The 13905-nt window shown below is 65.5% G+C and overlaps 1 protein-coding gene across 1 annotated transcript in view; it reads left to right on the forward strand.

Annotated features, from left to right (window-relative positions):
• Nucleotides 1–4278: 4278 nt before the first annotated feature.
• STK32C (serine/threonine kinase 32C) overlaps nucleotides 4279–13905 on the forward strand; it is a 54619-nt gene continuing 44992 nt past the window's right edge. The window contains exon 1 of the mRNA XM_051830110.3: nucleotides 4279–4687. Within this exon, the coding sequence (XP_051686070.1) occupies nucleotides 4426–4687 (262 nt within the window). The 5' untranslated portion in view covers nucleotides 4279–4425. The remainder of the gene's footprint in view (nucleotides 4688–13905) is intronic.

Consider the following 13905-nt stretch of genomic DNA (forward strand, 5'->3'; position numbering starts at 1 on the left):
GGGTCTGCTACCTCTTTTTGCACAGAGTCTCGCTCCCCCCATCTCCCGAGCTGCTTTTGTGCTCTGTGGCCAGCTGGTCATGGGACTCATCTGGGCCTGGAGGTGATGAGGGTGTCAGAGGTGGCCCTGGCTCGAGTCACACCTGCCCCGGATGCCATCACGGAAGGCTTTGCTGCAAGGGCAGGCCCATCCCTGCGGGAGACCTGGGGTCCACCCGGACACCTCCCTCTGCGTCCCCCCGCACTGCTTCCTCACACGGTGGAGGTTGCAACTGCCCAGGAGCTATTGAATCAAACAGGAGTCTAGGTACGGATGTGCGGGCGTTTTGTGGATGTGGCTAAAGCTACAGTCAGGTGCCCTGAAGTAGAGATGACCCTCGTCCAAACGGCCAGAAGGCCTGGAGGACAGGGGCTGTAGCAGCATGGGCCCGGACGGGGCTTCTGGGGAGGGCTCAGGTGGAACTGAGTGCTGTTAGGACCGGGAGGAAAGGTCGCCACCCAGTGATGAGGAGCAGGAGACGCCTGGAGCCCTGCCGCGGTGAACAGCTGGCGGGAGCGCTGGCCGGTGTACAGCCGGCGGGAGCGCTGGCCGAGCCCCAGCGGCAGGTGCATCTGTCCACCTGCCGGTGTGCTGCTCACGGCGGGAGGGCCGAGCCCCAGCTGCAGGTGCATCTGTCCACCTGCCGGTGTGCTGCTCACGGCGGGAGGGCTGGCCGAGCCCCAGCGGCAGGTGCATCTGTCCACCTGCCGGTGTGCTGCTCACGGCGGGAGGGCTGGCCGAGCCCCAGCGGCAGGTGCATCTGTCCACCTGCCGGTGTGCTGCTCACGGCGGGAGGGCCGAGCCCCAGCTGCAGGTGCATCTGTCCACCTGCCGGTGTGCTGCTCACGGCGGGAGCCAGAAGACTGCTACGCGAAGCGCCCATCCCTGCTGCAAAGGACACCCTGGCTCAGAAACCGCCGGAAAGCCGTTTCCAGAGGGGGTGCGGAGAGCCCAGGCGGGTGACTCACGTGGCCCCCTGACCACGGCAGCAGCTGGCGGAAAAGGTCTCTGGCCACACGGACCCCTCTGCACACTGAGCAGCCCCAGGGCTCTGTGGGAACCCCTCAGCAGCTGCATTGCCGGCGTCGGCTGAGGGACAGAGATTCAGGATGGGGGGGCGCTGGCAGACTTCCCAAAATCCACAGCAGCAAGGAACCCGGACGGGAGCACCGAGCTGCAAACCTGTGCTGCCCTGAGACACAGGGTCAGCAGCCAGCAGCCTCCGTGGGCCCAGAGGGTGGGCACGGCGCCGGTGGGAATCCTGCTCAGACCCCGAACGCCAGCACACTTTTCCTGCTCGGCTGACTTCCGTCTGCCCCCCCCCCCCCCGTTCTCCCTTTGGGGATGGGAGCTTGCTGCAGTCTGGAAGCCAAGAACGTGTTTTGCAGTTTCACAGGTCCGGAGGCCAAGTCCCCCCGCCCAGGGACGCCTGGAACCAAGGGCAGTACAATCCCTGGGAGCAGTGCTGTGTTCATACACACGTGTGCACCCAGACACCTACGCCTGCACACACACACGCGCAGCGAGCGCCTTCTCGTTGGCCAAGCACTTAGCAGGTGCCGGGGCTGTTGCAGTCTGAGGTGTGACAGCAAAACCAGCGTGAGTTCCGCTTCCTTTCTCCAGTTTCTGATCGGTGCTCGCTGCAGGGCTCAGGACCCATGTTTTCCTCTCAGCACTAGGTCGGCGCTGCCTCCGCTTCCCACGGCAGCCCCCCCGGCCTCGCCCGGTGGCCAGCGTCCCTGCCCTCACCCACTGGGGCTGTTACCAAGTCGCAGGAGGGCACAGGGACACAGGGTCTGGGAGGCTGCGCAGCCGACCTGATAACCAAGACAGCAGGGCGTGGACACGGCGGGGACGTGCCAGATGAAGGGCCGGCTCGTGTCCCAGGTGGGATGGAGCCCATCTGTGAGCTTTCACCCTGCTGCTCGGACGGAACAATTCAGAATTCACACATGGGGGCGGGGGGGGACACCCACGTCCCATAGTAGGGTGCCTGGGCTCCAGTCCCAGTTCTGTTTCCGATTCCAGCTTCCTGCTACTGTGGGCCCTGGGAGGCAGCATCCAAGTGGAAAATGAATTGAGCTCCAGGCACCTGGCTTTGGCCTGGCCCAGCCCCAGCTGTTGCAGGCATTTGGGAAGGGAACTCGGGGATTGGAGACTTTGTCGCTGTCTCTCTGCTTTTCAAGTAAATAACATCTTAAACGTACGAATTGTTTCTGGAATTGTCCATTTATTTCTTTCAGACCTTGGCTGACGTAGGCCACTGAGACCCAGGGAAGGCACAGTGGGGCTACAGCAGGGTTCTGCACCTGACTCAGGTGAGACGGCACTTTGGGGATGCTGGGGTGTGGTGAGCAGGGGTTTCGGGGGGCCAGGACCCCGTCCACCAAGCTAGCAGACCTGGACCTGAGTGACCGTGTTTAGGAAAGGGGCTTTGCAGATGTGTGGCTCTTGCTTACTGTGGTCCCGCTCATGACAGGGGTGGGAAGCAGAGAGCGCACTGATGTGTGGCAGGTCAGGGACTGGGTGGACGCCCAGGGCCTGGGGACAGCCAGGACCGGAGAAGGCTGGGGCCGGATTCTCAGGAGCCAGCCCTGCCGCCAAAGCCCTGTGAGGCCAAACGCCTGCTGTTAGAAGCCACCACACTCGTGATTTGCCACAGCCGCTCTGGGAACCGGCGTGCAGCTCGGGCTCCCACCCCAGTCGTCAAACCCTGGGGCTCAGCCACCAGGCTCCCTGGAGCCTTGGCCGGCACACGCACACGCCTGCGTCCTCTGGGCGGCTCCGACGGCCCCACAGGCAGGGATGCCAGCTCCCCTTCCTGCAGGAGGCCAGGTGTGGGCAAGGTCAGCCTCACCTGTGTCTCGGCCTCTTCCTGAGACCCCTGGCCTCGTGTTTTGACCCCTTTCCTGCCACCTGTGGAGGCTGCCTGCTTGGGAGGACTCCCAGGCTCCAGCCGGCTGAGTCAGTGCCCTGGCTGCTCCTCCTAGGCGTTCAGCACATCAGGGGCTCTTACCTACTTTTGGGTAATGGCCGCCGGCAGGCGCTCGGTGCAGACGGCTGTGGGTGTTCATGGAGGGCTGCGAGCCCAGTGGGGCGGGGAACCCACCGCCATGTGGGTGCAGTTCAGCCTGAGACACAAAAACAGGCCAGGCGGCGGGAGACATGCACAGGTGGGCCTGGAGGGAGAGTTCCCGTGAGCCGCGGTCCCAGAAGCTCAACGCCGGGGCAGATTCCTCGCGTTCCCCCGGCCAAGCAGCTGGGCAGGGGCTTCCAGTCACTGCATCCCCCAGTGATGGGGAAGTTGGCCCCTAAGATGCCAACAGCCAGACTCGGGCTGCCAGGATGAGTTTCGAAGCTGTTGGGAAGGGCGGCGGGGGAGGGGAGGGCCTCCGGGCCAGCCAGGGACCAGCAAGGCAGGTGTGGGAACCCGCCTTGGCGGGGGAGGGGCGGCGGAAGACCCGCTCAGGGAACAAAGGGCCTGGCCGCGTGACAGCAGGGCCTGGGGAGGCCAAAACTGATTCCTCGGTGACAGCGGCGGGCGCGGGAAGCTGCAGCTGCCAGGCGATCAGGGCGCAGGGGCAGGGGGTCAGGCCGCGCCCCGCAGCTCCCAGTGCAAAGCCTTCTGTCGGATACTGGGAGGCCAGAGGACCCGGCCGACTTGCGCTCCCCACCTCAGCCGGGCCGCGGCCGCGGCCCTGTGCGGGAGCCTCCCTCGGGAACCGCGCTCGGCGCCGCCCGGGTCCGTGAGCGCGCGCCTGCGTGTGCGCGCGTTCGCGGCCTCGCCCCGCGCGGGCCGCAGCCGCAGGGCGGAACCGCGTCCTGAGCCAACCCCACGCCGCTGCCTTGGCGACCCCGGGCTGGCCTCGAGGAACGCAAGGCCCCGGACTCCCAATTCGGGCGGCAGAAGCCGCAGGCGGCTCTTCTCGGGGGCTAGGAAGACACAAAAGGACCCCCGAAGCCCCGCTGGCCACGTCGGCGAGGGGTCCCCAACGGTGCCGACCAGCGTCGCTCCCGCCTCCAAGACCCCTGTCTTTCGGGGCCCTCGAGATAGCCGAGAGGACTCTCACCTGTCTTCCTCGCTCCTGGGCGGCCGCGCGGTCCGAGCGCCCCAGGCCCCCAGCCCGCATCCGGGCGGCAAGCACCGAGCACCGAGCACCGAGCAACGCGCTGAGCTCCGCGCAAGGCTCCGCGCAGGCCCCGCCCCGACCCCGCCCCGGGCGCCCCCGCTTGCTCGCAGCTGCGGGGCGGGCTCGGCCGCCTGCGAGCCACGAGAACCCGGGCTGGGCGCACGGCGGCGCTGCCGGCCCCTCGGCTCCCGCGCCTGCCGGCCCCGGGGCCGGCCATGCTCCCGCCTGCGGCCGCGGCGCACACCCCGGGCCGGCCATGAGGAGCGGCGCCGAGCGCAGAGGCAGCAGCGCCGCGGCGCCCCCGGGCTCGCCGCCCCCTGGCCGCGCGCGAGCCCTCGGCCCCGACGCGCCCCAAGCCCAGCCGCTGCCCGCCGGCGGTCAGCCCCGGGCCCGGGACGCCGGCGATGCCCGCGCGCAGCCGCGCCCCCTGTTCTCGTGGAGCAAGTGGAGGAAGAGGATGGGGTCGTCCGTGTCGGCGGCCGCGGCGCGCAGGCCGGTGTTTGACGACAAGGAGGACGGTGAGCGCGGCGCGGGGGTCGGCTGGGGGTCCGCGGTTCGGGTTCCCCCGGGGGCCGCGCGCGGGAAGCGAGACGCCCGCCCACAGGTGGCGCGGGGCCGGCGGAGCTGGAGGGGCCTCGTCTGGGTGCGAGGCCCGCGGTTCTGGGAGCCGGTGTGGCTTGAGGTCCCGCATGGGTCTTGGAGGGTCCGGCTGGGACCCGCGCACGGCGGCCGGACAGTGCCCGCCGTGGCTGTGGTCACGGAGCCGCGGCCAGCGCGGAGCTCTTTCTCCGGAGCCACAGGGAGAATTGTCGATGGCACTGCGGTGACACACAGGATGGTCCTGGCGTTTCCTTCGAGTGGCTGAAATGTGCGGTTTGGCTTGCGGCGGGAGCGCTTTCGGGACTTCAGAGCGCGGCTCCTTGCCTCTGATCCGTCACTCAGCACCAAGGGGTTACGTCCTGGAACCTCGCCCGCACTCCTCGTGGGCGTGCGGGGGCGGGCCGGGTCGGGCCCGGCGCGGGGAGCGCTGCGTGAGTGCGGGCTTCCCGCGCAGAGGGACCGGGCTAACCCAGGACCGTCTGGGCTGTGCCAGCCGCAGGCTGAGATGCGATTCTGGCGCTGGCTGGTGCCCGCCCGGAGCTGGCAGCTGCCCCGTGTCCTGGTTTGGTCTCCAAGGCAGCGCCCTGCGCCTCCAGCTGGTGAAGATGGATTTTCCTGCATGCCACTGAGGTCCCAACATCCCAGCACCTTTTAAAGAGGCAGAGTCTGCCGGTGGTGGCCCTGTCCCTCGCGCCTGGGGTAGTCCTGGCTGGCTTTGGCTCAGAGGTGCTGGTGGAGGGAGGCGTGTCACCATGACAGGCACCGCCCCTGCTGGATGCACCCCAGGGACCCCCTGGGTGGCTTGAGGCTGGAGGCCAGCCGCATGGCCACCCTGCCCCAGGGCCCAGGGGCTGAGGCTGATGTTGGGGTGGGCAGTGGTGGCCAGGCCAGGGCTCGAGTCCCAGCGAGTGTGGAGGGTCTGCTGAGGGGTACCTGGGTGAAGACCCTGAGGTTCCCGGGAAGGGGGAGTCTTTGGGGAAGGGGCGTGGCCGCCCCCCACAGCACTAGCGCGAAGAGGTGGCTATGGCGCTGCTGACTCGCATTTACCGGCACTGCACAGTTGCTACGGCAACGGGAGACCTTCTGATGAATTTTTTAGATTAAAGCACCTAATTAATATTTCAAATTTGGTTTTCAGAGAAAGGATGAAAAGAAAATAAGAGGGCAGTTTAACAAAGTGCTCGGTAGATTTCAGCTCTGAGTACCGGCCTGCCTTGCGAGCCTGGGTGCCCCGGGACCCTCTCCTTGCTCAGCAGTGGTCTGGGGCACACACACCCCCCCCCCCCCGCTGCCCCTGCAGTGGTCTGGGGTACACCCCCCTCCCCACAGCCCCTGCAGGGGTCCGGGGCACACCCCCCTTTCTACTGTCCCTGCAGGGGTCCGGGGCACACCCCCTTTCTACTGTCCCTGCAGGGGTCTGGGGCACACACCCCCTCCCCGCTGCCCCTGCAGGGGTCTGGGGCACACCCCCCTCCCGCTGCCCCTGCAGGGGTCTGGGGCACACCCCCCTTTCTACTGTCCCTGCAGGGGTCTGGGGCACACCCCCTTTCTACTGTCCCTGCAGGGGTCTGGGGCACACCCCCCCCATGGTCCCTGCAGGAGTCTGGGGCACCCCCCCCCATGGTCCCTGCAGGGGTCTGGGGCACACCCCCCTCCCCACAACCCCTGCAGGAGTCTGGGGCACACCCCCCCCCACGGTCCCTGCAGGAGTCTGGGGCACCCCCCCCATGGTCCCTGCAGGGGTCTGGGGCACACCCCCTCTCTCCGCTGTCCCTGCAGGGGTCCGGGGCACACCCCCCCACGGTCCCTGCAGGGGTCTGGGGCACACCCCCCCCACAGCCCCTGCAGGGGTCCGGGGCACCCCCCCCCCCATGGCAGAGCCAAGGCTCGTTCTGTGAGAGATTCACCGTGAAGGCAGAACTTGGGAGGGGCTGCAGCGCTGCCTTGGTCCCTGGGGGATCGAGAGGCGTCCCCAGCACCTCACACTGAGAACCAGCCTACCCCTCTCAACCCGTGTGGGGCTGGCATGCCAGGAAGGAACCCCCGTTGTTGAGAAGGTTTGGTTTTGGCGGGGGGCCCTTGCAGGAGCCACGGGTGGACCTGCACGAAGGCAGGGAGGGGCTCCCGGAGTCTCTAGTTACTGCTTTGAAACCTCAATGACCTGAGCTCCAGTTTCAACAGCATCGAGGTATAAATTCCAGAAAATGTCACACCTCAGTGGGAGGCCCCGGCAAGCATCCGCGCACCGTGTGCGTGTGCCCAGCCTTGCAGGAGCGGTCACCCGTGCAGCTGGGAGGCACCTTTGGTTGGCTCGGTGGCTGTGCTGGGTCCTCACCGCGGTGTGTGTAAGCTCCATGGACACTGCTGAGACAGAGCTGCCTGGGCTCGCGGGGAGGGGTGGGTTGTGTGGGGGATGGGCTCGGGCTCCTGTGTTTTAAGCCCCTGCTTGGCAGCCGTGCTCTGGGAGGGTGGACATTACTTCACTTCCCCTGCTGGACATCATGTTAAAGTTTTTCCATTTGTAAAAATCATTGAACATTCAGCTATGGACCGCATCGCGTACTCCGCTCTGCGCTGGGCGTTACCTCCTTAGGCCGAGTCTCAAGGCATGGTGTTGCCAACCCGAGGGTCTCCGTGCGAGATAAGCCACGCACTTAGTGGCTCACGGAGATAGGAGTGGGTCCCTCTGAGCCAGCGGCCAGCCTGCCGCCCTGGTTTTCCCAGACTGAGGGCATGGTGGCTGGCGCCAAGTGGGGAGCTCTGTGTCACACGGAGCGGCTGGGAAGGGAAGGTTCATCTCCCGGAGTCCTCACCAACTCCCCGAGCCACCTGCTTCTGCCAGTCTCACAGGTAAAACAATGGCCTAACACTGTTCCCGCCCTCCCCCTCTCCCCTCCTCCCTCTCTCCCCTCTCCCCTCTCCCCTCTCCCCTCCCCCTCTCCCTCCCTCTCCCTCCCTCTCTCTCCCTCCCCCTCTCCCCTCCCCCTCTCCCCTCTCCCTTCCTCTCTCTCTCCCTCTCCCCCCCACCCTCTCTCTCTCTCTCTCTCTTTCCTCCCTCTCCATCCCTCTCCCTCCTCTCCCTTTCCCTCCCTCTCTGCCTTCTGTCCAGTTTCTTCCAATTCTTTATATATAAAGCGTAACCTTTCACAGCCTCCCACCCGTGTCATTTGTCCTGTAATGCCACCGTTATTTTTGGTGCGGATGTGGTTAATATCCGTGTGGTCAGCTTCACGCCGTCTGCCTCGGCGCCGTCAGCCCCGGCTCGGCCGTGAGCGTGCGCCTGTGCTTTCTGTTCAGGTCTCTGTGGTTTCGCGTTCACCTCGAACCCTTCAAGCCGGCTCAGAAAGTTTCCCTCTGTGGGTCCTGCACTTCCTGAGCCGAACCCTGGGGGATATTTCTGAGTTTGAAGTCCTGGTGCTGGCTGCCCCCGACCGCGAGCTGGACTGCGTTTTCACACAGGCACATGCTGGCATGAGGGACATGACTAGGACTCTCGCTGGCTCACAGCTCCCTGTCACTTTTGGGGCTTTCTGGGTCTGTGGCATCACCTGTGTGCGATGAGTGGCCCCAGGTCTCCAGCCATGTACAAGGATGCATGGCCCCGGGTCTCCAGCCATGCATGATGCATGACGCCGGGTCCCCGGCCGTGTGCAGGGACACGTGGCCCCAGGTCCCCAGCTGTGTGCAGGGGCGCGTGGCCCCAGGTCCCCGGCTGAGCTTCTGCTCTGCTCATTCCCTGTGTTACTACCGAGAGCACGGGGAGCAGAGTGGCAGCTCCTCCTTTCAGAGCCACGTGGTGGGTGGACTTGAGTTTCAGTCGATGCCTTTGTCCTTGTCTCCTGACCTGGAAGGGCTGGGGGCAGTGGCTCACAGCCCTCCCTCACCACACAGGGACTTTGGTGGCCAAAAGGTGCTGGTTACAGATGACCAAGGCTCTGCCAGTGGGTGGAGGTGACACCCTCCCTCCTGTGTGGGCGTGGGAGTCTGGGGTCCACTTGGGCAGGGGGCGTGTGGCCCTAGCCCACCGCACAGCTTTCTTTGTGTGTTCCTTCAAGGCCGCCTGGATTCCAGGCCAGCACTGTGGGTGCCGGGCAGGCCTCTGCGCAGCCATGGCGCTGGACACATCGTCACCCCACCCCCACCCCCAGCCGCCAAGGCTGCTGCAGGACGGACTTGGGACCAACTGTGGGACTTTTTTATGTAACAAATGTCAGCTCCGCGTGTCTATCCATCTGGTTGTACATTTTACAGTGCTAAAAATAAGCTGGGTTTTCTTTTAAAAATTTAACCACCCAGCTTTCTGGTTGAGAAGTAAATGGGAAAAGGCATCGGAGGCAATTTTTATCCTCTGTGCGGATGAAGCCTGCAGGGACTCCGAGGCGGTCGGAGGGGCTGAGCTGCAGGAAGCCGGCGCTCGTGTCCTGGGTCAGTCCTGGCAGCCCCTCACTGCTGGCTCCCCGATCCCAGGGAGCCTGGAATATGCAGATGTGAAGGGGGAGGCCTGGGACTCTGCCTTTCCAGCCACAACGTCAGAGCCGCTGGTCCTCAGATGCATTAAGTGGACAGTGGTGCCCGTGGCTAAGTAAGGCCGAGAACCCCCCAGAGCCAGCGGCCCCGGGGCCGGGCCTGGTGCTGGGCACTGCCGGGAGGGGCAGCCATTCCTGGCTGTCGGAGGGACCTGGGGCTTGTTACAAAGTAGTAGCCGGGCGTGGACCTGGGGCTTGTTACAAAGTAGTAGCCGGGTGTGGCTCATCGAGCCGGGTGCTGCACCTGTGTACCTTTGCTCTGTTTTCTGGGTCGGGTGTGGCCAGCTTAGTGTCCTGCTGTCCCAGGCGCCGAGGCCTGAACCTGTCCTTAAAGCTGGCATCCTCTGACTTCCATCCAGGGCTCGGGCAGGGGCGTGGCTCACCTTCTGGGAGCTGCGTCCCTTGTCCCAGAGCCGCTGCTGGAGGGGCGTGGCTTCCCTGGCCCTGTTTGCTTCCTCCTTGGGAGGCACAGAGCTGAATTCAGGGTCACCTGGTGTCACTCGCCTGAGCGCGGTGGAGCTGAGTCACCACTGTTGCTCTGGTGACTGAGACTGGCAAGTGGCGGGCCCTGGCGCTCCCAGCCCCTCCCCCTAGGGGGCTCACAGCCTGCCCTGCGCCTGCCTGCCTGGCGCCTGCCCCTGGAGCCCCCCATGGGTGCCCCCTTCCTGCCCTGGATGGGTGTGCCCCAGCCACCCCTCCTCCCAAAACAGACGGAGCCCAACGCACTGAGTGATTATGATGGTCAAAATCTGAGACAAATCGGGAGAATTATTGTAATTAATGAAATGACGGTTATTTTTGAAAAGCTGAGATGCCTGCTTCATCAGAAAACAACTTTCCTCGGACTTGGGGTCTGTTGTTCGCAGAGCAGAGCAGCTGCGGGGCGTGAGGCCCGCCGGGGCCACTCAGTCCCCTGAGCGCCGCCCCCCCACCCCGCCCATCTCCCATTTCCCCGGAGCCGAGACGGCCTCCTTCCCAGCTCTGCCGCGCTCCTGAAAACCCAGCTTGGTGTCGTTTAAGAAGCCAAGGAGATGGTGTAGGTGGGCGCTGGTGTCGCCCCCAGTTCATTAAAAATAGGAGCCGAGCACATTGCGTTTCTCACAGACCTGCCCCTTGGCTTGCGCTCGCCAACGGGGAACCATGGCAACAGCTAGGTGCGCCCCTGGCCTGGGGGACCTTGTTCTGAGTTTGCTGGGGGCATGGGGATCTCTCAGCACCCTTGGAGGGTGACATGGGCTCCGTCCCACGCCGGGGACACTCTGGCAGCTGCGCCTCTCCTTGGGGCCTCCCCTGCTTGGGTGCCTGCGTGATTTTGGGACGGGGCACCGCCTTTCTGCCCAGGCCCTCTGTGTGCCCAGGGGTCCTGCAGTCCTGTCCCCTGTTGCTGGTGATACACAATGCCCAAGCTTAGCGACGGTCTGGTCTCCCACCCCGTGGTCCCGCCGTCGTGGGTCTCTGGGCACGTGGGGCCTCTGTGGCACAGAGCACCTGGTGGCTTTCTCGCCCACGCGCGGGGCTCAGAGGCTGGAGGCCAGGGCCTGGGTATCCAGCATCACGTGACGAGACGCTTGGAAGTTTGCAGCTCGCGGCCGTAACCACAGTCTCGGCGTGTGCACCCTGACTCAGGCACGGCTGAGGGGGCTGCTTGCAGGGCTCCCGCTGCCAAGGGCTTCCTGGGGCCGAGAGCCCTGTGTGGTCAGCGCACCGGGCGGCTTCTCACTGTAGGCCTCAGCCCTGCCGGTCCGGAGCCCCTGTCCAGCGGCTCAAGGGATGAGAAACCACAAGGCCAACTCCCACCGGGGCAGGGACGAGGCCCCCGCCTGGAGGGAGTGCCTCAGGCTCCGCGGCTGCCCGTGGCCTCTGTGGCCTCCGGGGTGGCCAGGACTCCCTACAGGTGCCCGGACCTTGAGGAATGCAGGTGTGGGAGGCGCCAGGCCCTCTCCCTGGCACACGGTCACCTCGTCACTCTCAGCCAAGAGCAAATTCAGATGGGCTGGGGGTGGGGCAGAGCTGATACCTGGGGATGAGAGGGCCTGTGCTGCCTGACCAGAAGCGCTGGACGAGCTGAGGTCTGACGCTGCCCCGAGGGCCTGCCCCATCCACTTCCCCTTTGCTTACATTCCCCTGGGCCAGCTCGGACCCCGGGCCAGGCAGGACCCCAGTGTGGCTGAGTTGGCCCTGCTCCAGCCAGCACACTGGGCAGTCGGCTCCCGGCCCAGGAGCCCCAGGGAGATGGAGAGCAGTGGGTGGTGGGAAGGCGGCAGCCCGGGGAATGGGGGAGCAGGCGGCGTGAGGCGCTGCCACCGATGCCATGGTCAGGCCCTGGCCCCGCTGACCAGGGCTCGTCTGGGAAACTCTGCAGCTTCCTGGGCTGGGCCTTCCTGGGTTGTGGGTTTTGCCCCCAACTTTTTCCTTCTTTTTCTTCTGGAAGCCAAGGTCACCCACGAGTCTGAATTCTGGTTTTCTCTCTGTAGGCAGAAAAGTTACTTTGTAAATACATGGGGGGGGGTGGCGGGGGAAGCTAAGAAGATGCGGAGAGAAGCAGGTGGCAGGACCTGTGAGCTGAGTCGCTGGGTCCCGGAGCCTGTGCTGTGACCCTGCCTGGCTGGCTTGGCCCCCGGGGCCCAAGCAGGCCTGTCCAGCAGCGGTGGGCACTGGGCACACGGGGACAGTCCGGGGAAGGGGGTGCCAGGCGTGCCTCTCAGACGGTGCAGGCCTGCGCAGTGAGGACAGGCAGGAGGGGACGGGCTGGCTGGGTGGAGTCATCATGGAGGCAGCGTGGGGGACCCTGGGAGTTGCTTGTGAGGGACATTAAGTGGCAGAGGGGGTGGCTGTGGGTGGAAGCCATGCCCAGGACTTGGTCTCACCTCTGCCGTCTGCCTCCAGCCGCCCCTCTGCCAGCCCCTGGCCCGCAGTCCTCTCCAGGGTCAGGGGTGCAGGTGGGAGCCCGCCAGTCTCCGTCCTCGGTGGCCACCCAGGGTGCCGCTGACCTGGCATGGCTATTAATAGTGTCCCCTTTCGCTCACGCTGGTGTCCTGGTTGGATGATGGATTACTGGGGCCCTCCAACGCCGGGCGCTGCTTCCAGAATGATCTTTCTCCCTTTTAGCGTTCTGTTATATAACGGAAGTGGCAAGGAGCGATGCTAAGACACCAGCTCGTCCGTGTGTAGTTCCTCGGGCCACCTCCCGTTCTCTCTCGAACGCATCCAGGGTGTACACTTGGCTTCCAGTTTTTCGGGGGAAGCGGCTGAGGTCTGAGTGCCGGAGCAGTGAGGGTGGCGCCGAGCCCCTCAAGTGCATCCATCAGAACCGGGACCAGTGGCGGCGCCCCGTTGGGGTTTTCTGTCCCAGGCCCCACCCAGGCCGGCACCGAGCCTCAGGTCCCTGTGGGACCCTGGGCTTGGCTGTGTTCCCTTTTCTTTGGTTTTGCTGACCTGAGGACACAGCTCAGCCAGCTTCCTCTGACTCTGCCAGAGACTCTGGGCTGACGTGTGGGGTGGCGTGTGCGTGTGCGTGTGCGTGTGCCGTGAGAAAGCCAGCCTGCTCCGCTGTTCCGGGGCACTGTGCCTCTGTGCCCGCAGCACCTCGGAACTTTGGGGCAGGTGTTGCCTGCACGTTGTGTCCCCCCCAAAAGCTGGGTGAGGGGAGAGGGTGGGGAACGGGGTCTGGGGGCTCTTGGACAGCTCCAGATGCTGGGTGTGCTCAGTCTGATGTCCCTCCTGCCTCTCACGAGAAGGCTCCAGGACATAGCAGCCGACCTCAGCGGGGGACCACCAGGTCCTGCCCCCCAGGGGAGCGTGGGGTTCAGCTGAGTCAGACTCCGACCGGCGGCTCCCCCCTTCCTACAGGGCTGCTTTCAACAGCTGGGAGGGGCCACGGCCTTGAGCTGGACACAGGGCGTCCCCTCCCTGGGCAGCAGGAGCCTGGGGCCCCTTGAGTGCTGCTGCCTGGGCCTGCAGACCCAGCCTCGCCTCCTCTGAGGGCCGTGTCTTCTGTTCCATGCTGTCGGGGCTGCACCGAGAGGAATCTACAGGCCACGGGGTGGGGGGGGCAGCTGGAGGGGTGGTGGTGCCGTGGGCTGGATGAGATGGGGGCGTTGCGGCAGCTGCAGACACTGCTGCCCGGGAGCCCTCTGCACAGGTGGCAGCTGCATGTGGTCTGCTTATGAAACCGACAGCAGACCCGACCTGAACGTCTGGCTCGGTGCACGGCGCCAGCGGCCTCTCTCTAGTGGTTCTGGCAGCTCCTGGGCTGTGCCTGGGGTGGCTCTGACTGCAGGGTCCCCGACTTCCACTGGCTGAGTCGGGGTAGAGCCTGGACAGAGGGGCCACCCCGGCTGCCTGGGCCCCATGCCGTCTCCGCCTGGGCCAGAGCTGGAGGCCCGAGTGGGGCCTCTCAGCTGTAGAGGAGCCCGCAGAGCCTGGCCAGGACAGCGACCAGGGCTCCCAGGGCCCAGGCTTCACGGCCGCGTGCTGCAGGCTGCCCTCGCCTGGCCGTGCCTTTGGGACACCTGGGCCGTCCCTGGGGATCTGCGGGCCCCCCTGTGTGTGCGGGAATGACCTGCAGGCATGCGTGCACGGATGTGTTTACATGCACCTGTGTTCTCGAG

This window comes from Oryctolagus cuniculus, chromosome 15 (genome assembly GCF_051225735.1).
Source record: "Oryctolagus cuniculus isolate XC-2025 breed Fujian yellow rabbit chromosome 15, ASM5122573v1, whole genome shotgun sequence".
NCBI lineage: Eukaryota > Metazoa > Chordata > Mammalia > Lagomorpha > Leporidae > Oryctolagus > Oryctolagus cuniculus.